At 36.9% G+C, this 27,971-nt stretch overlaps 2 protein-coding genes across 4 annotated transcripts in view; both read right to left on the minus strand.

Moving 5' to 3' along the window:
* The window catches only part of LOC110103976 (ubiquitin-like-specific protease 1A), a 48,906-nt gene extending 36,233 nt beyond the window's left edge, over positions 1-12,673 (minus strand). Inside the window, exon 1 of one of the 3 annotated variants that reach the window (XM_020832887.2) lies at positions 12,001-12,673. In XM_020832887.2, coding sequence (XP_020688546.1) covers positions 12,001-12,168 — 168 coding nt within the window. In that variant the 5' untranslated portion in view covers positions 12,169-12,673. The remainder of the gene's footprint in view (positions 1-12,000) is intronic. The other 2 variants (XM_020832886.2, XM_020832888.2) reach the window with 2 other exon arrangements.
* Positions 12,674-13,645: 972 nt separating this feature from the next.
* Positions 13,646-27,022, minus strand: LOC110103977. The gene is made up of 3 exons (XM_020832889.2): positions 25,252-27,022; positions 22,695-23,493; positions 13,646-13,986 (listed from the first exon to the last, which is right to left on the minus strand). The coding sequence occupies exons 1-3, from the start codon at positions 26,530-26,532 to the stop codon at positions 13,763-13,765; spliced, it is 2,304 nt and encodes a 767-aa protein (XP_020688548.1). The 5' UTR covers positions 26,533-27,022; the 3' UTR covers positions 13,646-13,762.
* Positions 27,023-27,971: the final 949 nt, after the last annotated feature.

Below are 27,971 nucleotides of genomic sequence, written 5' to 3' on the forward strand. Positions count from 1 at the left end.
CAGCAAACAGCTGTCTTCAGCGTTTGAAGGCTTCCGGAAGTCACCTCCGTTGTCTCATGCTCACTGGAAATGATTTGAGAGAAAGAGTATGTCTTCTACTTCCCTTAACTGCAGTAGAAAAGCTCTACAACAACCCCTTTCACTGTTAAAAACTTATCGGAACTGAAATCGGAGGGAGAAGAAACTCCTAAATCCCCCTTGAGTGTAAGAAGAGGGAGAAGACAGCAGGTCTCAAGCTCCCAAACCCTTTTGCTGTGAAGAAGAAGGTGCAAGGCAACTCCCACTCCACCGGGTCCAGTCCGATCGGCCTTCAGCACGCGTACGTGGGAAGGAAAACCTCCCACGGCTCAGTCGCAGTCGCCCCTAGCTGATCGCACGCGGAAGAGGGCTTCGCCTCCGCCTCTTCCCCTTCTCTCGTGCTCTCGGTTCCGCTGGGTCGGGACGGAACAAAACGGGGGAGCCGAATGCTCCCCCTTTCTCCTTCTTTGCGTGCTCTTGGAAAGCACGAGCGGCAGAAAGCCGCCGCCTAAATGGACTCCCTAGGGCATCTCACGCGTGAGGGATTTTATCATGAAATTGAATGGGATATCAGATGAAATCTGAGCCCTTGATTTTAATTTCAAATTGAGCATTAAATTCAGCCCAAATTGACAAATTAGGGCTGAAATTGAGTCCGAATTGAACTCGACTCAAACTGATTTGGGTCGGTTTGGGTCCGAGTGGGTCTGATCAAGTTAATTTTGCAAAATTAAGCTTGAATGTCGAATTGTGCTGAATTGGGCTCGACAACGCTCGACGGGATTTGATTTAAATTGATTTGATTTTAATTAAATTAAATTCGATTGAATTTGACTAAAATAAATTTAATTTAATCAAATCGGGGTCCAATTTGAGCCGATTTTGCCTCGACGGCGGTCAATTGGGTCGATCGAGCCTAGTCGGGTCGACACGAAAATAAACGTCAACAAAAGCACATCAAATTTGGACGGTTCTCGCCGTCCGGTCTCCACACAAAATAATTTCTCCCTTTGCGAACAGTGCAAAAAAATTTACTTTCAAATGCTGAGCCAAGCTAGCATTTAACCAATAACCAAAAGTTCGTGTCTTGGTTAAAGAAAACCTGAATATGACACTGTTTCAATAACAACTAGATTCCCACTAGTTTAAAGACATTTTCCAGATCAATGAACAAAAACTTGATTCATCAAACCAAAGTAACTAAGCCACTAGCGCATGCATAAATACTAGATTCCCAGTAGTTCAAAAACATTTTCCAGATCAATGTACAAAAACTTGATGAATAATAGCAATATTGTATCTTACAATAAAAACATCTAAATGATATATGAAAATAGTGGAAAGTAAGAAAGTGGTTGCAATAAAATCATGTCCCAAAGTACAAAATCACAAAATATTAGTTTAACAAAACTCCCAAAATACAAAAAACAAATAAAATGCAATCATATCCCGTGCACCTCTACTATGTATAGTGGAGGAAGAGCCCTTTCCACTCTCGCTCCTAAAATAAGCACCATGCTCGACCCTTTCATCAAATTGCTCCTGTAGTAAGTGTTTAGCAGTGGTAGTTTTCTTCATGTAAGCACTTATTTCTTCCTTCACATTGTCCGGAACTTTTGCACACGGTGTTACGTTCTTGTGACAGCATGATAAGTGCTCCTTCATGCGGGTTACTCCGCCCTTCACCACTTTCTCACAAAAATTACCATTTAAATAGACATACGTTTTCTCGCCCCCTCCTACGTCAACTTGCACGCTATATTTCCAAGAAGGGTCACGCCGCAATGACGTATTCGCCTTTTCTTTACCTCTAACCATCTCCTAAAGCAAAAAACCAAATACACAAAAAAACTAAACCCTAGTTTAAGTTAAACTTGAAAAATATAACCCTAAACTTAATAAAAATACCTAAAATCCAATGTGGAGTACTCCTAGAGGGCAGCCGGAAGTTTCAACTTCGCCGGAGAGAGGCGGCGCCGGCGGGAGAAGCGGCGGGAAGGAGGCCGACGGCGTGCGGGAGCTCTGTTTCGCGAACTGGAGCGTGCGGGAGCTCTGTTTCGCGAACTGGAGGGGGAAAAATCGGGTTCGTTCGAGTATAAGGAGAGAAAAGGATTCAATTTAAGTGAGTGGGCCCTATCCCAGTGAGGCGTACGCTTCACCAGGAATTGCGCCTCTGAGGCGTGCCTCAGTCCCAGTGAGGCGTACGCCTCTTACAGAGGTGGAATTGCGTAGGTTCCGAGGCGTTTTTGGGAGGAATTGCCTTGAGGCGCGCCTCTAATTGCGCAATTTTAAACAGAGGTTTCAATAACAACTAGATTCCCACTAGTTTAAAGACATTTTTCAGATCAATGTACAAAAACTTGATTCATCAAACCAAAGAAACTAAGCCACTAGCGCATGCATAAATACTAGATTCCCAGTAGTTCAAAAACATTTTCCAGATCAATGTACAAAAACTTGATGCATCAAACCAAAGTAACTAAGCCACTAGCGCATATATAAAGTTCAAGAACTTGGTTTGAACCAAACATCCTGCTATATCAGAAAATCTACCACTTAAAAATGTAATGAGTAATTTTCTACTACGCAATGCCCACAATGGACATGTAGATCAAAACCATATAGACTACGGATTAATTGCTATTATGGTTGATAGAATGAAATTTTTAGGCTGCTTCATAAAAAAAAGGAAAAACTTTCTTACCCTCAAAATTTCAGGCTGCTTCATTTAAAAAAAAAAGACTTTACTTGAAAATATAACTTCTCAAGTTATTCGACTAATTCATCAACAAGTTAGAACACATTCCATAATTTAATGATTAAAAGACAACAGCTGTATTGGTCATAAGATTGATATAATAAAAATTTTATTCATACAAAAGGAAAGACTTCCTCTCAAGATTGATAGTTACAAAATTTCAGGCAGCTTCGTCAGCAAAGAAAGTGATGCAGGACTAATATGTGAAGACTTGCATTATGAAATTAAACACAAGTTGAATTTAAAAATCAGCAAGTAATTAATCATGGGGATGCGTAAAACAAGCTTCAAAACAAGGAAGGCAATCCACCAATAGCAATTAACCATAACCAAAGTTCTAGAATTCTGGAAGGATAAATCAAATCAATAACTTAGCTAACATGGGTTGGTAAAAAAACCAACATTTAACATAGATTAGTCACTACAAGAATCATACACTCAACGATTTAATAAGCTAGCGGATTTAAATTATCATGAAAATAGTAATGCAACAGAGAATTGGACTTCAAAGAAGTCCACTTAAATGAATGAAGTAAGAGTAGAAAGACTTAGTTGTTTGCGTTGCAGAGAAGCTTCCTTCAGATGTAGTGTGGTATCGGCCGGTTGATCTTCAAAGGGTTGCTCTGTAGTGTCTTCCTTGTGTCTTGCTTCACAATGGAGAAGAAGAGATGCTGGCCGAAATCTGGAAGGATGGAGGCCATAGTTTTTGCTATTTGGAGGAGATTAGGAATGGTGTGAGGCTAATTAGAGTGGTGGGGCTTATGGGAATGGGAGAGAGTGGGGTTGGGAAATGGAAAAGAAGTTTTGAAAAAGGGAAAAGTCAAAGTGGGTTGAGGGGAATGGGAGAGAGTGGGGTTGGAAAATGGAAAAGTAGTTTTGATAAGGGGAAAAGTTAAAGTGAATTTTGCAATTAATGGGTCAACTTCCCATTAATTAACATGAAGAGTTCCAAGAGTGGACCAACCATAGGGAAAGAGAAGGGGTTGTGGCTTTTTCAATTCCCAACTAATTTTAAAAATGAAAAGAAGAAGAGTAGTAACTCCTAAATTCAGAATTCCAAGAGACAAGTGGGGTCCAATCGGAATCCCAGTGGTCAAAATTTCATATTTGAAATTTTTGGATTGGGAACTTGGATGGGGAGGTGGTGGTGGTGGGCATGTCGTGGGCGGTGGAAGGGAAGGGGTGGCTGGCCGAGAGAGGGGGGGGTGGCTGACCGACAACTAGTGAGGAAGGAGGAGGGAAAGGGGAAGAGATACAAGGTTGAAATCAAAAACTCACCTTAATGGGCAGTTGGGTACTTCATTTGCCTTCTCCTAAGGCTTCACCACTCCACCACACTTACTCTCACACAAGAGAATAGGGCTAAAATCAGAATTCATTCAAAATAATCATCATCACCTTACAAGGGGGGAGAGAGCCATGGGATTACAACATAAAATTAAGGAAAAATTCACAAACTAAATTAAATCACATACAACACACACAACAACTAATAATATAACGACTCAATCATGGTCGTCGATCTACGGCCCCTTCTATGATAAACCTTCCATGCATTGATGTCCCCATCATAAAGAATTCTGCTTGAAATATAATTTCTCATGATATTCACATAACTTACAAAAGGAAATATTTCCTTGCTCTTAGGATTGACAGTATCGCAATTTTCAAGCTGAGCTAAGAGCAGTTGTTCTATAACTAACCCAAAAACATCTACAAAGGGCCAATTAGAACTGAAGCTAGTTAGTGTATGCTCACTTAAAAGATTTTGGTCCTTCCAAGACTTTTCAAGGGTAAAAAAAAAAAATTAAAGTACACAAACAAGTAAAGAAAAAGATCTTGAGCAGGAATCTAAATTTGATGGGCTCTTTTACAATTTTATCGATAAGTACACTACCCACCAAAGATGGATCAGTATTGAGTCCAAAGTGGAAGGTTTGTGAAGTCTTGTGGCTACCTCCTTATGCTTCATTTTGCTCATCTCGATAAAATCCACCAAACGAAAAAACAAATCAAATGCTATTCATTTCTTTGTGAGAGAAGTAAGAAATTGGAACTAAAAAAAGACAAGATAGATAGAGTTTATCTTGCAAATTTGGTAAAATGTAAAGTTTATTCTAAACCTCCTTTAAAATTTAAAAGCAGCTCAAGAATGAGGTAACTATTGTGGACCTCAATCTAAATAATCATCCGTTTATAACATCCCAATCATCCAAGTTTCATGATGGAAGCACTCAACCATTGGCTTGGAGTCTCAAACAAAAAAGTCATCTATTATGGGTTAAATATAAGAAAATGTAGTTGGCTCCAAACTCAAAACAAACTAAGCGACAAATTAATACCAGGTGGACCCACATTTTACCTCTAGACATTTTTATCTTTACATTGAGTTGTTTAACACCACAATGCTTAAGGAATATACATTATATTTAACAATGCTCAAAACGGCATATGCTCTTTAGGAAAACAAACTATTTAATGCATACAATCCAAAAGGAAATCTCTAAACAGTCCCTACATTCAAATTTTCCTCCTAACTCCCTCAAAAATCCTTCCTAAATAGCTTTGTTGGATTGGACAGTTCGATTGGAGCGTACAGGAGAGGCGGAACTCTTCCGCCTCCATCTCCATGAGCCGGTCCTGTATGGACAGGCTGGACCGATCTAACAATACCCCCTCCCAAAGACTCACATTATCCACAAGGTGGAAAGACGACACCCTCCATTCCCTCTTTATCACAAATGGTAAGAACCTAAAGAGTTCAGTCCTGACACATGTGCCCAGGCGTATACCTCTCGTCGCATCTGAAATAGAGCATGTTCGCCCTTTTCTCCTGTAATTCCATTTCTGTGAGCTTATTGAAGTTGTCCCCAAGTCTTTCACCAACAGTCTTCTCCTTCAGGGTCTCCCGAAGGGTACCTGGTGTCGGCTCCTTAGATGTCAAAAAGGAGGTGGTCATCCTGTACGTGCCTCCTGAGTTGCTGCCTTCTGTCCCTTTCTCCAAGTGCCTCTGATCCTCCACCAATTGTGCTAGCTCCATATCATCTCCCAAATCACGAGGCCTCATCCTCTAACTGTTGATCGGATCTCTGATTTCAGTCCCTTCATGAAGTTCCCCTTTAGCACGGTCTCAGAAAGATGATCAAATCGGCTAGCCATGTACTAGAACCTCTCATGGTACTATATCACTAAATCATCTTGTGTCTAGGCGAAGAACTACTCATATAAGTCTCCTCCCTTGCTAGTTCGAAATTATTCTAACAGGCAATCCTTGAACTCCCACCAACTCCGTATGGGTCGTCGCATCTCTCCACTAGTACCAAGCCATAGCCTTCCCTTCCAAACATATGCCAGCTGTCATCAGTCTTTCCTCTTACGTCAACCTATTTACAGTAAAGTACATTTTCATCATGTAGATCCACCCATAAGCATCATCTCCCTCAAAAATAGGCATCTTCAGTTTCCTCACTCTCAGATCTCCTCCGTCAACCCTACTTCCTCCAAAATTTCCCATTCCCTAAAAGGGTAGTTCCCACAATTGTGCCAATTATCCCTCGTCCACTCGCACCCAAACTTTTCATCACAAGCCTACATTCTACGTTCAAATTCAGCACCCCTTCAATCATATTCAACCCCACTCATTTCAAATTCGACACCTCTTCGATCATAATAAAGTCCTCGTCTTTCAAATTCAGCCCCTCTTCTTTCAAATTCAACACCCCTCCACTCATGCCCAACCCCCTCACGCCTCTCCACATACCCTTTACCCAACTCCTCCCTAGGAATAGGCCCTAGAAGAGGCTTTTTTTTTTGTTCCTTCCGAAATCTCCATCTTCTGATCTTCCCTTCGTCTGATTGGCTTAAGATTTTGCCCACTTCCCTGGTTGTTAGTGACTTCCCTCACCTCTGACGGCATTTTTTTGGTTTGGCCCTCCAGCACTTTCTTCAACATATCCTCCAAGATGGAAAAAATGAATTGATCTTACCATGGATGATTGAAATGTCTTTCTTTAAATCTGAAACTTGAGTTTGGAGATAAGAAATTTCAGATTTCATTTGTCCGATCTTCCCTTCCAATACTTTGACCTTTCTTGTCATATGTCTCCGGCTCTTTGTTAGCTCAAAAATCCGGATTTCCCCCCTAAAAATGGCAAAAACCTCAATCCAAAGTAGAAAAATTGTTGTAAGAATTCTCTAAAAACAGCCCAGAAACCGCTCTGATACCAATTTGATAGAAAACACTTGAAGATCTCAAGAATTTCCTAGCAATCTTTGAAAACAACGAGAATTCTCCACAAAAATCCACACAAAACCAGGAACACGTTAGATAATTTGTTATTTGATGAAATAGAAACGGAAAATACCAAAATATAATTGATCCTCTATTCGAGAGGAGGATCTCTCCCCCCCAAATCTCTAAACGCCGATAGAGCTCAAAAACCTAAGAGATCTCAAATTTCAGCCAAATTCAAGATGTCCTAACCCTAAGAAAACAAACTATTTAATGCATACAATTCAAAAGGAAATTTCTAAACATTCCATATATTCAAATTTCCCTCCCAACTCCCTCAAAAATCCTTCCTAAATAGCTTCGTTGGATTGGGTGGTTCGGTCGACGTGTACAGGAAAAACGGAACTTTTCCGCCTCTGTCTCCATGAGCCGGTCCTGTATGGACCGTTTGGACCGGTACAATGGACCGGTCTAACGCTTTTGTTCTAAATGAACTCCCCTAAAAGAAATTTAAACCCAATATTCCAACTTCCACATGCCTTAAATTCACACTACTTGAAATAAGTTTAATAACTAATCAAATGCTCGACCAATTTTAATCAACCATAGTTGCAAAAGAATAAAACTTAGCAAGTATTCAAAATATGTGTCATAAAATATATTTAATGATAAGTTGATACTTGATATAAAGTTGGACATATATTTATCAAGGCTTATCCAAGCTTAAACAAGTCAAGCCCACATAAGTATTAATAATTTTTTATTACTACCTTAATATAGCCAAATATTATTAAGGTTGGATTAGCCCAACTATAGTCCAAGAGGATCCCAATATCCTAAGCTTTTTCAAATTTTCTGGACTATTCCAAAATAATTTAAAAGCTTCTAAACAATTCTCAAAATTTTCAAAATATTTCCTAAAATTTCTATATGTTAAAGAGAATATACTTCATGTGCTTTCTTATTTAATGCTCTTTTATGTTGTTATGATGGTTTCATATTTTTCCATTCATTGTTGATTCATAACATAACACTGTCGTTGTCAGGTCCCAAGTCTTGGATGAGAAAAGTGGAGGGTTGCGTTAAGTAGTCGACAGCCAGCGTAAAACTTGTCGAATAATCATGATATGAATCCTATTTTGTGTTAATGCTAGGTCGTCACTTGGAAGCGACGCGCTGTATGGCCTGAATATAGTGACAAGTGTTCTTATAAGAAAATTAGATTGTTTAGATTGCAAATATTATAAAGTTATTCCGACCCCAACATCGATTATTAGTTTTGAACTTTAAGATGAATGGGCAAAAAATAAAAAATAAAGTAAAGCGATTTTCTATGATTAGATTGGGGCATTTAAAGAATATTAACAAAAGTATTTTTTAGAGTAAGATTTTAGATCTTAAGATTCTATCTGTGTATGAGAATTCCAATATTATATGGGAAAAAGTGGCTTGTGACATAAAGATTATTGCAAAAGATGTGCTTAGAATTTCAAAGAGAAAAGCTCCTAATAGTAAAAATAGTTGGTGGTGGAATACAAATGTGCAAGAAAAGCTAAAAAAATAAAAAATTTGTTATAAAAATTAGTTTAGATGTAAAAATTCTGATAATTGGGAAAGCTATAAAGAGGCTCGTAATGAATCTAAGAAAGCTATTTATGATGTAAAGAGCTTAGCTTTTAATGATTTATATAATATATTAGATACTAAGGAGGGAGAAAGATATATGTAAATTAGTCAAACAAAGAGATAAGAGTAGTAAGTATTTAGTTCAAGTGAAGTGTATTAAGGATGAAAATCAAAAAATATTTTTCTTAGAAGATGATATTCAACAAATGTGGATGAGGTATTTTGCTAAACTTTTTAATGAAGATTGTGAAAATACGATAAATTTTAGTGACTTTGTCATCCTAAATGAATATAAAGATTTTTATTTTTATCAGCATATAAGTAAAATCGAAGTTAGAGAGGCTTTGAAGAAAATGAAGTGTAAAAAAGCTGTTGGACCTGATGATATTCCAATATAGATGTGAAAATACTTAGGAGATGAAGGAATTTCTTGGCTTACTAAACTATTTAATATTGTTTTGAAGACTAAAAAGGTGCCAGATCAGTGGAGAATGAGTGTGTTAATTCCTATTTTTAAGAATAGGTGATGCACAAGAGTGTGTGAATTACAGAGGAATTAAATTAATGTGTCATACTTTAAAACTATGGGAGCGAGTTATGGAGCGTAGGTTGCGGCGTGATACTAATGTTTCTCAAAATCAATTTGGATTCATGCCAGGTAGGTCTACTATGGAAGTCATACATTTATTGAGAGGTTTGATGGAGAAATATAGAGAGAATAAGGATGATCTACATATGATATTTATCGATTTAGAGAAAGCATATGATAAAGTTCCAAGAGAAGTGCTATGGAGAGTTCTTGAAAAGAAATGAGCTAATAATGCTTATATTATAATCATTAAAGATATGTATGCATGTGCTATTACTTGTGTTCAAACACAAGGTGGTTTGACCAAGTATTTTCCTATTTCGGTTGTATTACATCAAGGATCAGCCTTAAGTCCATATCTTTTTGCTTTAGTCATGGATGTTCTCACTAGACATTTGCAAGAGGATGTACCATAATGTATGCTTTTTGCTGATGATATTCTTCTTGTTGATAAGACTAGAGAGGGAGTTGAAGATAAACTTGAATTATGGATGTCAACTTTAGAGTCTAAAGGTTTTCGCTTGAGTAGATCTAAAACTGAATATGTCGAGTGTAATTTTAGTAGCAATAGACCTAGTGAGGGGATTGTGACTTTGGGTGATTAAGTCATTAATAAGAGTACACATTTTAAATATCTTGGATCTATTGTTCAGAGTGATGGTGAAATTGATGGGGATATTATCAGCAAAATTCAAGTTGGATGGTTGAAGTGGAGGAATGCATCGGGCTTATTGTGCCATAGAAAAGTCCCCCTCAAACTTAAGGGAAAATTATATAAAATGGTGGTGAGACTTGCAATGCTTTATGGTGCCCAATGTTGGTCATTAAAAGAGAAGCATAATACTAAGTTAAGTGTTGCAGAGATGAGGATGCTTAGGTGGATGAGTGGCTTGACCATTAGAGATAGGATACGAAATGAGCAAACACGTGAAAAGGTTGGAGTAGGTCTAGTGGAAGATAAGATTATAAAGAGTCGCCTTAGATGGTTGGGTCACATTAAACGGAGGCCTTCCAATGACCAGGTTAGAAAATTTGAGATATTATATTTGACTTATGTTAAGAAAGGTAGAGGTAGATCTAAAAAGGCTTGGTTAGAAAATATTAGAGATGATCTTTCTTTATTAGATTTAAATAAGAATTTGACTTTTAACCGGACACAATGGAGAAAAAGGATTCATGTAGCCAACCCCACAGTGGGAAAAAGGCTTGATGATGATGATGTTGTTGTTGTTGTTGATTCATAGCATTTAATAAGCATGTTTTGTGGGATTAGTCATGTTACTAGGCAAGCTTAAATTTTGAATGCTTCTAGAATTTCATAAAATATAAAAAGATAAAATGTAATCAGTGAAATCAAGTGGAAATTGAATTTAGATCCTAAAACATCTTGCTCTTCTATTAAACATCATCCTCTCATCCTAGAAAAAATAGAGGCTCCCAGAACCTCTTCCTTTATTTTATTATCTATAGTTTTAAGATACCTTTCATAATCTAGAAAATGAGGTCTCTCAGCCCTCAGTATTAAGCAACCAAAGAAGAAATCGAGCTGTTCGCTACCTCCCGCTTTCATTTTCTCTATCAAATAGCTAAATACATCTCATTGCTAGATAGAATTCAGAAACACTGAAATCAAAACAGCATGAAAACACAAGAAGCATCCATGGAAACTCTTGGCTGTAGGTGTTGAAGGAAATTGGAAATGGTTTCCAAGAAGACTAATAGCTTCCTCAAGGTTTATTGGTAATAACCTTTCAATTTGGCATAGTAAATTTAAAATTATTTTATGCATTTGTTGATGTATAGTGCATAAACACTCAGCCACTCAGACTGGGCCTTCTCATTTCATTAGTAGATCAACTTAGCAGGATAAAAAAGTATTAGGAAGCATTATCTGATCTCAATGCATTTTTTGGGTAATTTTAGATTGAGAAAGACATCTCTCAAATTTATGTTGTCACTATGCAATGCACACGAACACTCTCCAATACAAATCAAGCTGAATTTGGATCACGGCTTAATTAAATTGGGCTTATCTGGTTTAGACCACATCAGCATCAGGCAGCCCATCTGATAGCTCTATTTGGCTAATATTAGAGCAAGGAAATGCAAAATTGCAAGAAGAAAAGTATATAACTCTGCATGTTTTGTGAGCTCATGTTGGATTTGAATGATCCGACACAAAAACATGAAGATCACAAAATGATATCAAAGAACTTGTTCACTTAGCCATGGTCAACTTGCAATGAAATTGTGCATGAGCGATTGGCTGTGTATAAACAATTTCAGCAAGTAGATCAGAGTCCCCAAAGAGTTAAAGGAGAGAGAATAGGACTAAGCACATGGCAATCCAACACACAAGAACATGAGCAGAATTAACATAAAGGTAAAAATTAATACTGAAATTAGAGATTGTATTTACAATAATAAGGTATTGTTAATAAACTTAAAAAAAAAAACCATTCTCATTAAGAGGGCAAACTATAATATGATTTCCCTTGTTTTTCCTAATTTTTGTTAAAAATAGTATAATTTGATATGATATGGGCCGTAGTCTACATGACAGAACTTGATGCATGCAATCAAAACGCCATATTAATTAAAGTAGGGCCATGGAAGCACAAATGGTAAGACCTCTCTGCAGTAAGTATTTCAAAATATTTAATGACGAACAAAAAGTGCCTACAAAAATAACAAATAAAAAGAGAAAGCACAGTTTTGACAGCCTTGACTCACCAAATCTATAATTCAAGCTTAGAGAACAAAACCATAGAAACTTACATCCTTGGGTTTAAACTTCCTATTCAAAACAGAAGCAGAATATCCTCTATCATCCTTTCGAATTAGAAACGGAAGACCTAATGGTTCTTGTGAAAAACGCTTATGACTCCTCTTGAAGTCATTCAAGTAGACCCTGTCATCACCCTTCCTCGATAAGAAATTACCCATCTTCGCAGCGTTTGAGTGTCTCGGTCTCTAAGTGGACGAAGAACAGAGGCTAAAGGATTGGATGATGCGCTGCGGAGCGTGGATGATGCAACGAAGAGCGGAAAGCGGGGGTTGAAGAGAGGATGGGGGAGGAGGAGAGCGCAAGTGCTTAGAGAAGGCGGCGGCGGCGAATCACAACGACGGAGGTGGACGTGGACGGGGTTTTTGGAGGAAGGAGAGAAGAGCGAGAGGGAAAAATCTTTTTAGATCTGCGCGAGCGCGCTTCCGGTGATCTGTCAGGGCGCCCATCGATGTATCCAGACCGTCGGTGGAGGCGAAACCCTAGGCGTCGGTTCCATCGACCGTTTAATGGGACATGATGGAATCCTTTTAAGCTCGAAAACAGAGTGGGTTCAGAAGACGAGGAGAGAGCCGAAAAACGAGTGAGCGCGCCAGCGCGGGAGCGAAACGGCGCTACAGTTTTAATTAATCTGAGGCTTGGGAAGAGGACCAGGGCTCTGCTTGTTGCCCAACATCCCCTCCCCCCATTTTTTTTATTTTTTTATTTTTTATTTTTTATTTTTTTTCAAATCGTTTGTGCACTCAGAGGGGGTCGCACACTTTGAAGTTTGAAGAAAACAACATAGCTGCTGAGTGATACATGCCATATTGGTTCTCATTAGATTAGATAATAATCTGATACGTGTTTCATTCAACTGATGGATTGACATTATTCAACCAAAATTAAATGAAATCCAGTAATGCATCAATTCAATATACTTAGTTAGCACAAAATGCATGCTCCATGTAGCAATTTAAACACATTAGATAATAATTTTTTACATTAACCGCAAATAAGTCTCGCCCTACTTTAAATTTTTTTTTTTAAACTAGCATTAATATTAAATTTCATCTTAGCCTGCATACTGATCCTTATTCGTCAATTTTGCACAAAATTTTATGAAGAAAATGCTCGCACAACAGTACATATAATTTTGAAACACCTGCCAGCAATTTATTTTCATCGCGTATAGAACCATAGCAGACGAGAGCGTATAACAAAACGGAAGTTTTGACACAATTGAGGGCTTTATTTTTAATAAAGGTGGACGTTGCATATTTCTGGGAAAGGGCAGTAAACGTTGATTTGTTTATCTCAGTGAGATTTATCCTTGATTCTTGTGATTTTTTTTAAATTATAATATTGCAATAGGAAAAAGCTTGTGTAGAATATCCTCATCTAAATTAGTTCATGATGAAAATTGTTTGACCACTAGATTTTTTTTTTTTAAGATAAACGTAATACATATTAATTAATTAATTGTTTCTATATCACATTCAATTCAAAACAGATCATATGATTAGAAAATTCATCCTACCCAAAATTTTCCATTCTTATCATACATAATGCATTGCTTAATGCCGGCTAGCCAAAAAATCTGCTAACAAGAATAATGGTGCAATATTCACTGCAAATTCCCAAAGACATCGTGAATCATTTGAAGAAAAATAACCTCATATAAATAAATTTAGCATTTAAAAATTAAAAAAAAAAACATCTTGGCATCCAGAAGTTGGAAATTAGTTCAGTTCTGGGGACCTGATAAAATGTAATTTATAATGTTTCAACAATCATTTTCACAACATCTTTTACAAATTCACCGAAACAAAATGAACAGCAACCTCTGAGTAAATTTACTGGTCCGCTATCCAAATCATGGCAGCATTTGTCCGGAGGCTGCAGAAGAGAGGAAACTACTCTACTACAATGCTGAATTTCACATGCTGCCAGAATCGTGTGGGTAGCTTTCCTTGCTATCTTCATGTAAGTATACCGCTCTTCAGCAAATTATTACAGCAAACGTTAGATTTTTTGGAGAAAAAGTGAAGCAAAATTGAATAAAATAATAAAATAGCAATAAGAAACGTTAAAAGTCATGATTCATCAATGAGTGAATACTGTAGTAGTAACAGTCCATTAGTTATAGGGTATAGTAATGTTAAAATATAAACTTAAAAAAAAAAAACAATTATATGCATTACTTGAAATATATAGGCTTCTCTATATCAAAATAATCGAAATGAATTAAAGAATACAATATAAATGATTTTGAAAATTTTCGGAATGTGCTAAAAGTGTGGCATAATTTTTGAGGGAAAACTTTATCTCATCTTTTAAAAGATCGAGTGTTACACCACATGCCAGTTGCCGAGAATTAGACTGGAACTATCAGGATCATGATTTCGAGGAATTATAGTTGGGTTCCTGCATGAGACTATCGAATGCAAAAAACAAAAAAAAAAAAAAAAACTTACCAATAGAAAGTCTGTCAATGTCTACAAAGAAGTTAGCCATCATCTATTCCAGCCAATACCACTAAGAGGTCGTTTGGTTGGCTGCATTTATAATATAATGCATTCCAAGAGTTCAAATGTTTGGTTGGTATTTCAAATGAAATGTAATTCATTGGTGAATTCAGCATTCCCCTTCTAGGCTTCTAACTCAACATTGGGGTATTAAAAAATCTTTGGATTTTGTCAATTTCCAAATTGACAATAAATTCTCTACTCAAGTCATAGCATGCTGCCACTATCCACTGCCCCTATTGCTAGCCACCGACTATCGTTGCCATCACCCGCTAGCTAACTGTACCTGCAACTCGTTGCCGGACATTGTTGTCAACGAATCATCAACAACCATCTAACAAATGCATTTATTTTTCACTCATCCAAACAACTTCAAACATTTCAAATATATTGTACTCTTTTTAGATGGTATTACAGTTTACATTCTTTTTTCAACAAACCAAAAACCTCTTTTAAGTCATTGGAAGCCATGTAGTGAGTGTACCCAGCAGTGTCACCTATCACCGTTAAATCAACCTAAGGGATCCTTTAGCAACAATAGGACACCGTAAGAAAGTTCAAACAAACCTATATAGCAGATATCAATGGAGTTACTAGTGATTGAGTTTTTTTTTTTTTTTCTAGACAATGAAAAATTCAAGTCTCTCTCTCTAGCTCTCTAACTCCATAAATTTTCTCCCAATAACTTGGCTAATCCTAGCCCAGCTTACCACCTTTCTTCCTACAATACCCCTTTAAATAGATAGGGAATGCTTATTAAGCTTGATCATATATATACTCCATCGCTCTTCATGGAAGCAAGCCTTTTGGTTCTCAAAAAAGAACTATAGTTTAGGCTGTCAGTTCTCAAGCACCAAAGATCAATGCTTTTAAGTGTCTCGATCTCAACGCTTCTCTGATTTTGCTCAGAAACATGTCTAGATGATCATGTTAAGCTTCCTCTATAGGACCATGAGCTTCTCACGCTTGCATGCTTTAATAGTCCTCTTCAACTAACCAAAAACCACCATATCAAGAGGCTGACAACCCTTACTCTTATTAATGGTACACTTCAAACCGTATTTACATGGATATTGTTGCACCCTCTAATAGAAGATGACAACTTGTTCCCATCGATATGAGCTCCCAAACATAAAATGATAGACGTCAATAAGCACCACTTCACACAACACATCATCAATGTGTTCCTAAATTGATGGCGAAGTGGACACAACATTGATGATTAATTCACATCTCAAGGTCCTTCTGCGTCCAGTCAAGTACAAAAGCATGTGAGTGAAATGGTTGGTTCTTTCCCCCTCAGCATGGTTGGCTCTTTCCCCTTCAGCATTGCCATCAAAGAAAGAATCGAGCCAGGTTGATTTACTGACTTCAACGTCTAATCCTTCTCCATAATGTTACCCCCTTCTTCCCCTTTTATCCTTCTTCAACTTCTCTTGGAAGAGTTATGGATGAAGTTTTCAGGATTTATCTCAATCATGACCTGTGATTTGATAGTGATCACTGTAGAGGTCATTTCTCAAAGAAAAAGAAGAGGATGTTGTGGTTACCTTTAACAGAATTCTTTTGATTCCATTTTTTGTCTCGACAACCTTCATCTCCTGTCCATTCTTCTCAATAGGATGAGTGTCACCTACATTTTTGTTCTTATTCTCAATTATCACTGTGAACGTATGATGCGGTGCATCTTAGTAATTGTCTACCTTGGAAGTATTATACCTATATTGTATCTAGTTTCTAGTATTTTCTAGAGATTTCTATTAGTATTTATATATAGAATAGCTTAGGAAGAACGGAATATATGATATCTATTTTTGGAATACAGTTTTTGTTGTTTTGCTCTTATGAGATTTTGGTATCACCTTCTTTAATGATTTCTCTCAAAATCAGTTGGTATTAGAGCTAAAGCTCTAGGAGACCAAGGATGAAGGAAGCTACATCAACCCTTGATGGCGATCGGGGTTTGGATGCTTTGGGGAGATCATGTAGGAAGGAAACTGCATCAACACTTGACGACAATCCGTGTTTGGATGCTTTGAGGGAAGCGCAAGCGAGCATCACAAGCGACCTCCACCAGTTGGCAATCATACTGACGATACGACCTCCACCAGTCGGCAACCATACTGACGATTCAACCTCCACCATCCGGCAACCATACTGGCTAATCTATCTTCACCTATGGCAACCATACCATCGGACAACTTCCATATCGGACTCAAGTGGTCACCCTCCTCAAATCCCAACAAATCCACATCTATGAAACCACAACAGCACGAGATTCTCTATTTGACTTCAAGACAAGCCTGAACTTCCGTCTCAGCCTTTGATCTTCCCACTTCGGCACTACTCTTGCCCACAATCCCAGCAACACTTCTCCACTCCTTGACTCCGCACACCTGCACAAGACAAACCTCACCCTCTCTGCCGATTTGACTGCAGCTCTCTTCTCATAACCTAGTCCCAAGCACCCCTCCATCTACATGCGACTCAGATTCCCATGACTGCCTCAACTCCCACGACTCAGATTCCCATGACTGCCTCAACTCCGCCTGTATCTCTCATATCTACGGCCCAATAAGATCCGGCCGCACAAAATCCCACATCGCCGCCTTGAACTAGTCCCGCTTGCACCCACGCGTGAGCCTACTTGCATCTTTGCCACCAGTCCCCGTGGTCCCTGTTCGCATGCACCTTCAACTCGATCGGACAGCTCCCACAACTAGGCTGATCCCACATCCGCACGTGCTCCATCTTGCAGCCCTCCTGCACGACTCAAGCCCTCTCCCACAAGCAAGCGATCTCGCTCGATCCTGCGTCCAATGCCCAGCTCGACCACAATCCTGCACAACCCACGACTCCGCTCCTCTCCCATACCCCCATTTTTGCCTTCGCTTCCTCTCGCCGACAGTTTCCAGCAACCGGCCCGACCCAATGACACACACAACCCGTCCGTGACCAAATTCCTTCTGTAACCTTGTTGCGCATAATCCCGCCGTCAGCCTGCACGCAAATTCTTCAGAGTACGGGAGTACGATGCAGTGCATCTTAGTAATTGTCTACCTTTTGAGTATTATACCTATATTGTACCAAGTTTCTAGTATTTTCTAAAGATTTCTATTGCTATATTATATATATAATAGCTTAAGAAGAAAGGAATATATGAAATCTATTTTTGGAATACAATTTTTATTATTTTACTCTTATGAGTTGTTGTTATCACCTTCAATAATTTCTCCGCACATCAACATACTTATGTGGCTGAGATATTTGACATGAAAGAGTTAGAGCTTGCTAGCGATGTTTTAGTGCACCCCTGCCATGTGCTTCATCAACACGGACAAAATCAACCAATGATGCATCAAAAAATAGGGTTTGTCTTTGGAATTCGTCGGCATAATATTACACAATATATTCTTGTTAATGTAATCATGCCACTTCATATATTTTATCTTTAAACCCCATAGGGTAGAACTCTAATTAGAGTAACATCTTGAAAACTCCAATGAAATATTTAGTTGCATATATAATATATTAAAGATGGATGTTCTACCAAGTCAACACATGCTTGGTGAGATTTAGTCAAAAGAAACCCTTTCTTGAGACAAATACGATAGAGGTTGAAATAGATTTCTAGCTAACCCACCCAAGCATCAAACTTCACTGCTCAATGCAATTGGTTCCATTAAAGGTAAGGACATCAATATTTGCCTCTATCAAGAAGGGTAAAATATCTTCTTCTAAATGAATGCTCAAGATCCTCATCTTCTGAATCATGCTAATCAATAATATCTTCCTACGGAAACATCCTTCCCTATCTTTTTGGTTTTGGAACCACCACTGGAATTTCCTTGCTCAAAACCTCCATCATTATAACCCATCTTATTTTGAAGGAGTGTGACTTGACAAAGTTTTCTCCAAATAATGTTGATATTTGGGCTTTCCTTCGCCTTCTTGACAATTTTAAGGTAAGAATGACTTTTTTGTCTCCTTTTATCCGCCTTTCATCAACAACATCCACTACAATTCTCTTCAATCCCAACGCTTTGATACCAAAAACCTGACCAATTAGCATCAACATATCATCAATAGAAAGTTCTAATAAACAAGTTGAGCGAACCTCAAAATGTGGGCTGGAATAATCGATATTCTTTTTCTTTTCTTTTGAAAGAAAAACGCTCATGTTTCATCAACACGAAAACAAGGCCAAGTTATAGGATGAAGACCGCAATTTCTTGAATCCCCCGTCTCTCAATAGCTCTCTAATTTCACAGAGTTTCTCTAGCCAATTTAGGCAATCCCAACAAAGTTTACCATTTTATCTCTGACACCCCTTTATATAAAAAAATGTCAATTACAAATTGGGTGGGCATTTATTATAGGGAAAATATTATAGGGAAGCATGGCTCTTTATTGGGGAAGTTACAAGGAAATAGCACTTAAATAATAGATTGTTAGACAATGCTATTAGTATTATTATGCGATCAAGGGTCTTCTCGACTTCAGAGTGACTCATCTCACAAGCACCATTAGCAAATTCTCTATGCTTTGTCTCTACAGTGTATTTCCACAGCACTCGACTCATAGCTCTTGAGCATTCTTTCAAGGCCCCACCTGAGTTCCTCTTGGTCTTGATTCATTCAAGTGGCAATATATTTTCTTCATTCTTCTCATCAACATCTAGTATTCTCTTGAGAGGTTTTCCGCGGCATCTAATTCCTTTAAACTTACCCCCATGTCATCAAGTCAAATGATCTCTTGATCAGTCGACTACAAGCATGAGAGATCAACTAGTGGTGGTGTAATGGCTACACTCAAGTAGATTAATTTGAACTAAGATCGACGTGAAGTTGACATAAGATAGTGATTAATGCTACTTGAAAATGGCATCAAATCCATGTCCCATTGATCTCTTACCATTATAAATCTTTGTCAACTAACCACTGCTATCAAAACTAAATATATATGAAAAAAAAAAAACTAATTGCTTTGATACATTTAAATTTGTATAACCATTTGGAAGGAGAATTTACCTTTTGTAATAGCAAAAGATGATATGCAGCTCAAATAGGATGATTAGTATACATGAAGCCAAAAAACCAGTTTCATAATCGCTTGAGTTGTGACTTAAAATTAAAATTGATCATGTCTAGTGAAAATTAGCGGGACTTTATCCAAAATTGAGATATACGTGTTCGAGTCAATGCTAACTAACTCAAAACTTCAACAATGCAATATCATTTATAAAGAAAGAGATACAACAACAAACAACAACATCAAGCCTTTGTCCCACTATGTGGGGTCGGCTACATGAATCCTTTTTCACCATTATGTCCTGTTAAAAGTCAAATTCTCATTTAAATTTAATAAAGAAAGATCATTTATAATATTTTATAATCAAGTCTTTTTAGGTCTACCTTTACCTTTCTTAACATAAAACAAATCTAATACCTTAACTTTCCTAACCGGGTCACTGGAAGGCCTCAATTTAATATGACCAAACCAACTAAGGGACTCTCTCTAATCTTATCTTCCACTAGAGCTACTCCAACCTTTACACAGCAAAATTCATATTACATATATTATTTGCTGAAACTATATTGAAAACACCTAAGGTAAAGAAAAATGTCTTAGGGATGCAAATCACTAAGAATCATGGAAAATGACAAACACAATAGATAACACCGTCAAATGAGTTTGATGTACAAAAAAAAAGGTTATAATATTGGACTAAGAGTTGCAGCCAGTCAAAGCATTCCATGTTCCTCTATAGAACATGTCTTCCAAACAACTTGCTATAAATCTTACTCCACTCATTATTTCCATTGTCAATAACTAAGTACAAAATTCTAGTTCAAGTGATACAGCCAAAAGAATTGATAATTCTAATTAAGCTCAATAGTTATGAATAAAAAATAGATTGTTTAGATGTAAAGATTGTAAAGTTATTCTGAGTGAAAGTTTATGTAACCAACATTGCTTATTAGTTTTGGACTTTAAGATGAAAGGGCAGAAGATAAAAAAATAAAGTAAAACATTGCTCTAGGATTAGATGGGGACATTTAAAAAATAGTAACAAAAATATTTTTTTGAGTAAAATTCTAAATCTCAAGATTTTGTCTGTGCATAAGGAAGCTAATATGATGTGGGAAAAAGTACATAATGATATTAAGAATGTTGCAAAAGATGTGCTTGGATCAAAGAAAAAAGCTACAATAATAAAAATAGTTTGAGGTGGAATCAAAATGTGCAAGGAGTCTAAGAAAGCAATTTGTCAAACAAAAATTTTAGCTTTTAATGATCTATATAATAGATTAGATACTAAGGAAGACGAAAGATATATATATATATATATAAGTTAGTTAAACAAAGAGATATGAGTAGTAAGTATTTAGTTCAAGTGAAGTGTAGGATGAAGATCAAAAAGTGTTTTTACTAGAAAAGAATATTCAACAAAGGTGAATGAGATTATTTGCTAAATTTTTCAATGAAGAAAATGAGAATGTGATTGACTTTAGTGACCTTAGCACCTTAAATGAAAATAAAAAATTTTGTTTTACCGGCGTAATAGTAAAACCGAAGTTAAAGATGCTTTAAAGAAAATTAAGTGTGAAAAAGCTGTTGGACCTGATGATAGTCTAATAGAGGTGTGGAAATGCTTAGGATTTCAAGAAATTTCTTAGCTTACTAATATTATTTTGAAGAATAAAAAGATGCTAGATGAGTGGAGAATGAGGGTGTTGATTCATATTTTTAAGAAAAAAGGTGATGTACAAGATTGCGTGAATTATGGAGGAATTAAGTTAATGTATCATACCTTAAAACTATGGGAGAGAGTTATGGAGCATAGGTTGCGGCGTGACACTAATGCTTCTCAAAATCAATTTGGATTCATGCCGGGTAGGTCTACCATGGAAGCTATTCATTTATTGAGAGGTTTGTTGGAGAAGTATAGAGAGAATAAAGAGGGTCTACATATGATTTTTATTGATTTAGAGAAAGCATATGATAAAGTTCCAAGAGAAGTGCTATGAAGAATTCTACATAAGAAATGGATTTATAATGCTTATATTCAAGACATTAAGGATATATATGCAGGAGCTGTTACTTATGTTCAAACAAAAGGTGGTTTGACCAAGTATTTTCCTATTTCAATTGGATTACATCAAAGATCAACCTTAAGCCCATATCTTTTTGATTTATTCATGGATGTTCTCAAAACATATTTGCAAGAGATTGCACTCTGGTGTATGCTTTTTGCTAATGATATTTTTCTTGTTGATAAGACTACAAAGAGTTGAAGGTAAACTTGAATTATGGAGGTTAACCTTAGAGTTTAAAGGCTTTCGTTTGACTAGATATAAAACTGAATATATGGAGTGTACGTTTAGTAATAATGAATCTAGTTAATGGATTGTGACTTCAGGTGATCAAGTCATTAATAAGAGTACATGTTTTAGATATATTGGGTCTGCTGTTCAGAGTTATGGTGAACTAGATGAGGATATTATTAGTAGAATTTAAGTTGGATGATTGAAGTGGAGGAATGCATCAGGCTTGTTGTGTGATGGAAAAGTCCCTCTCAAACTTAAGGGAAAATTCTAAGATGGCTGTGAGACCTGCAATGCTTTATGGTGTAGAATGTTGGCCATTAAATAAGAAGCATAATATTAAGTTAAGTGATGCAGAGATGAGGATGCTTGGGTGGATGAGTAGCATTACTCTTAGAGACATGATACGAAATGAGCATATAATTGAAAAGGTTGGAGTAGCTCAGTGGAAGATAATATATTAGAGAGAGTCGCCTTAAATGGTTTGTAATAGATTTGACTTATGTTAAGAAAAGTAGAGGTAAACCTAAAAAGACTTGGATAAAAAATATTAGAAATGACATTTCTTTATTAGATTTAGATGAGAATTTGACTCTTAATAGGACACAATGGGGAAAAAGGATTCATGTAGCTGACCCCACATAGTGGGATAAAGGTGTTGTTGTTGTAGTTGTTGTAGTACTAGTTATAAATAAAAACAAATTAGAAAGTAGGTAAGATAGAAAATCGGCCAACACAAAGACAATGAATTCAAAAAAATCCAGCAGTGTCCGAGAAAATAATGGTATACAAATATCAATCCTTAAATGTATCACCAGTAAGAAAATCAAACCCAAATACATTTTAACGTACCTAGTGGGACCTCTCTGCGCATCCTGTTTAGGCAGCTTTTTACCATGGATTGGATTTGCTCCTTCGCACCTTCCACATGTCGAAAATTTCCTCCATTAGACATGAATGGAACCAAATTAGAGTTGGTGTGCAGAAAATTCCTGCTGCTTTCATGTTGCTGTGCAGTAACAGAAACAGAATGCAAGGAATTTGGCCTCTCTGAGGTGCATGATTGTTCCCTATTTTGTTCCAGTACTGAGTGCAATGCTTCAGTATGTAAAGAAGTGTCTGTCCCATTAGGTCCAGCAAAGAGCTGCCTTGCCCTGTTGTTAGAAAAAAATACTCTGATGCGTTGGTGTATAGCACGCCTACCAGAAAGTGTTGATGCCCCAGTTCCAGATGCCTGTGATGAATTTAGAACTCCATTATCCTCTATGAAATTTCTGGGTGGCGCATTGAGATCAAATCCTTGTGAAGAAGATTGACCATGTGAAACTGATCTTTGAAAGATTGAACTGCTTTGAAAATTTCTAGAGCAATTCTCTTCAACTGCACCATGGGACATATGACTACTGCTTGCTCCTCGATCTAGAACTTGGGAATGTAAAGATCCTTCATCAGCAAGCTTGCAACACTCACAATACCAGTTTCCCTCAGGTATTTCACTCCCAAGACCAACACAGTATGAATGAGCAGAAGAGTCGCATATATCGCACAGCAACATTAAGCTATCATCCCCTCCTTGATGGCATTCCATGCAAACAACATCTTCATATGGATCCAATAATACCCTTAATTCTTCTTCAGAAGGCTGGTAAATCTGTAATGATGGAAGTAGGTCAGACAAAACTACAAAAGAAATACAACTACTAAATTGGCTAGTTACAAACCCATTTATTTTGCAAATGGAGCTATTCCATTCAAATTAAAAGGCAATTTTATACCCACGAACAAATCAGGTTTTCTTGATTGAGAGTATCAAGAAGAGGCAAAAAAAAGAAAAAATACAACCTACAGAAAATTAGGTGAAAAAACCAAACAATTATTTTTCAAAACCAAATGCTGGCAAGGACATCCTAGGGCCTAAATAAAATAATGTTGCTTGAAATTACAAAAAAAATCAAGCAAACTTCAGAAGTTTCAAAGTAAATTTGAAAATTATGAAAAGAAAAAAAATCTTAAAATGTCATAACACAGCCTTTATTACACAAAAAATAAATATTAATTAGTCATTTGAATTGCCTATTAATCACTTAGAACTAAAAAAGAAACTAACTTGGAAAATTGAATCAAGCGCTAAGAATTAGTTCAAAAAATTCCCTCATAGCCCAGAATATTGAGCCAATTTTATTTAGAGTAAAATTTATTAAATCATTAGCAGAGAGAAGCATATATAACTAAAAGCATCAATTGAGTAGGGAACCTCCCATAATGAATATGCCGTTGAACAATAACAACACTTAATCTTTAAACCTCATGAAGTGACATTTAAAAACACAGTATCTCTAATGTTGAACTATTGTTGTGTTGAATGCTTGGAATGACATACAATCGCCGCAATACTAACATAAATGTATAAACTATCCTGCAAGTTTGTTTCATGATTGTGAGGAGATTGCTGAAGTGCGTGTGCAATATCAGGTATTTGAAAGGTAAAGCAGAAAAGCATTACCAAATGAAGCTTAAATGGTCAAAAGTTCAAACTAATCAGTTCCTTTATTATGAGGGGAGTGCCCTAACAAGCGTGCTCACATCTAATGAAACAGGTTTTGATAAAACGAAGGTTAGACAATAAAAAAGCTTAATACCATCATAGTACTTTCAGCTTTCAGTATAGCCCAAACATGAAGTGACGCAAACTCAAATTCTAAGATTAAGAAAGAATTCAAATGAACTGAATAATCATAAACTGAGAAAGGGACTTGCACAGAATTTTACTTAATATCAACTTAACCGATGCTGTCATTTCTATCATAATAATGATATCATGCATTCAAACTTTGGCCTACAAATTTTAAGAGCCTTGTCTTCTAATTCTTTTTAACATTATTCTAACTTTTCATCTCAAAAATAATCTGACCTATAATGTTATCCAAGAAACTAAAGTTGCTGCTGTCTTGAAATGTCTTGAAACAAAATAGATCTGAGAAAGTTTTCCAAAGCGCATCAACCATCAGATTCAATACCATGTTAGCACATCCACATTAAACTATCATTGGGTTCATGATCTTAACCAAAGGCCATTTTCATCATAAAAAACTTTCCATATGGCACTTTATATGTTCCTAGGGACGAACAGAATGTTTTATATGCTGATTATACTAATAATTTGTTGAAAGTAAATAAAACTTAGCTTTTAGAATTCAAAATAATTAAGGACAAGGCTTTGAACTTAAAATTCGGGTATTAAGTAAGTCGACAGTCAAAATATATTATTTATTCATTCGTTTAGAAAGTCATACTGGTGAATTAGCCAAGTCTGAAAAAATAGTGAGTACAAAACAAAAATCTACAAGGATAATCAACAAAGCCTACATTTGCTTCACAATCAATTGACAAGCACAACATGTCGTAGTACCTGGTCACGCATCTGAACTCTTATCACAGGCCTTCTCATTTCTAACATGGGATCAGATCTAGAAGATTTGGTGATGGTGACAAACCTCCTCTTACAAAGAGGACAGCGAGATTCCACCTTTGACCACTCCATAATGCAAGAAAAACAGAAGTAATGAGAACAGCAGTTCAAAATTCCTTGAATGGTCCCCTTATGCTCCTCAGACAGGCAGATCCCGCAAAGCTGCTTAGCCAAATCATCAGCTTCTTTCTCCTTACCCTTTCTTCCAGAAGACCCCTCATGTCTCCGCATATTCAAGGCCCTCTCAATCTTCAGATCCTTTACTTCATTTTCACAAACCTCATTATTAGAATCAGTGCACTCAGATTCCACTGACAGTTGTTTTCTAGATGCCCTCGCATTCTTCCTCTCAGTCCTGCTAATCTTCCTCGGCCTAGCAAGCACAACAACATCATTGTCCAAAAGGTCTTTATCGGAAACCACAAAATCAGAATCTGACGTGTCGGAATCCCCTTTCAACTTCTTCTTTCTCTTCACGGATTTGGTTCTCTTTCTATTCTTAGATCTATCCACCGCAACCCGAGCCTTAAAGGAAAGATCATCATCGGATGTCAAAAAATCAGAATCAAACGAATCTGAATCGATTGGCGAACTCTTCTTCCTAGCTGATCTGGACTTAGCCGTCCTCTTGCTCACCTTCTTCGAACCTTTTCTACGTCTCTTGGCGGCAGGCCGTCCCTTTAAAAAGCTGCCTTCATCATCCGAGCTAGCCTCCCCTCTCCTCTGCTTCCTCCTTCCTGGTGCGGAGGCCACCTTACTCGATCTGCCGCTAAAGTTTGGCTTGGAAACCTTCTTATTCAGTTTCTTTTGTCGCTGTTTAGTAGTCCCTCTCCTAGCAGAACCATGGATATCACCCAAGACCAGTGAATCTTCTTCCCAATCCTCGTTGTCAGTAGCATCCGGCGAGAAGTCCTCGTCATCCTCGTAGTCATCGTCCTCCAACTCCTCGTAATCCGAAACCCTAGATCTCCACCGGCCAGAATAATAGCCTCTTCGAGATTTCGGTTTAGCATTAGGCATCCCATCGTCCGCCGCAGCAGAACTGGCACTAGTATTGGCATGGCTACCATCGAAGCTCTCGTCATTGGGATTATCGGATTCGGAGGAGCTCTCCTCCTCTTCCGCGACATAACTCTCGTCATCCTCGTCTTCTTCTCTATAGTTCTTCTTCTTGGGTCGGCCACCGGTCCTTGTATATACGACTTTTCCTCCTCTCCCCATTTTATTAAGTCGCCTCTCGATTGATTAGATAACCATCGCCGCCGTGCTTCTTTTGTTATTGTTTGCAAATAATTCTGCAACTTAACTCACATATTACTGCAAAATAATTGCGAGGCGTGTCGAAATGGGCCAAAATGAGAACGAGAGTCGGTGGAAGTATTGGGTGGGAAAAGGAATATCGATCAGATAACAATGGCCTATTGTAGCGGAGGAATATAGGAAAAAACGGTGGCAACAGCGACAGAAGGATAAGTTCACGAGCCGCGGCGTGGGTCGTCCACAAGGAAAGTAAACAGCCGCGAGAAGGAGAAGTAGGAGGAGAAGAAGGGGATGACTGTAGAAACCGGCAACCAGAATTAAGAAGAAAGGATGGACAGGGTCGGGTCGGTGGGCCTGCGGAAGCTCGGGTGGGGATCGAAGGGGAACGGGGAATTGAAAAATGGGCAAACTTGTTCTCTCTAGGGTTTGTTTGCCCGAGAGATCAAACAGCTCAGGCGTTTTATTAGTTTTATTTATTTATGAGATCCTATGGAATAGTCATTGCTTGATGTGATATATAGGTGAATATGACGGATCAGCATCATTTTTTACGCTTATCTTTTTTTATCCTAAATAAACAAAGTGTACTTTTTAATCAGTTTTTTTTTTATGTAAAATGAGTTTTTTATTAACCTTATGATAAAATCTTTAATACTTTATTCCAAATACATATTAAAACTTGCTTGGTCGATTATTTATATTATAAGAAATTATTTAATATTTTAAAGTACATTTAAGTTTTTCTTTGTTTTCTAATTATAGCCATTAGGCTAACAATATTTTATCAATCATTTTCTATATTTATTAAGGCAAAATACTGTTCAATAATGGTTTTAATTAAGATAATTAAAATTTTCATATGTTGGATTTGTAAAATCGTACATTAATCTACTACTTTTTTTTTCATAGTTAAATTTTTATATTGATTATTTATTAATATTAAATCATTCTATTTATGTAATTTATCACTATTGAGTTATTTGAGGTTATTAATTAAGGATAAATTAATATTTTAGTTAGTACTACCAATATTTATATATATCATTAATTAATATGAGGACTAGTAAGAAGTGTAAGCAATGATTAACTATTTTACTTAGGATAGTTATAAATTAATTAAAATTATGTATTAAGATCATTAAGACTTTATTAATATTTAATTTTATATTTGATCATAAGTTTACAAATTAATTACTTATAGCAAGTAAATTTTACTTATTTATTATTTTTAACTATAAATTAATTTGGTTATTAAACTAGATAAAGGAACTTTAACTTTTACTTATATATGACTAGTTAAGATTAGTGTTGTATGGTTAATACCATCAAAGTCAAGAATTTCTTCTAATCAAGCCTAAAATTTTCTTTAATTAAGCCGACGACTTCCTCTAGCTATGGTG

This window comes from Dendrobium catenatum, unplaced genomic scaffold (assembly GCF_001605985.2).
Source record: "Dendrobium catenatum unplaced genomic scaffold, ASM160598v2 fragScaff_scaffold_142, whole genome shotgun sequence".
Lineage (NCBI taxonomy): Eukaryota > Viridiplantae > Streptophyta > Magnoliopsida > Asparagales > Orchidaceae > Dendrobium > Dendrobium catenatum.

Coding starts and splice junctions, on each gene's coding strand:
- LOC110103977 (XM_020832889.2), bottom strand. CDS start 26,532: ATGGGGAGAGGAGGAAAAGTCGTATATACAAGGACCGGTGGCCGACCC. Junction 23,494..25,251: donor GAGTTCAGATGCGTGACCAG/GTACTACGACAT, acceptor CCATCATTACAG/ATTTACCAGCCTTCTGAAGA. Junction 13,987..22,694: donor GCGCAGAGAGGTCCCACTAG/GTACGTTAAAAT, acceptor AATTTGCTGAAG/AGCGGTATACTTACATGAAG.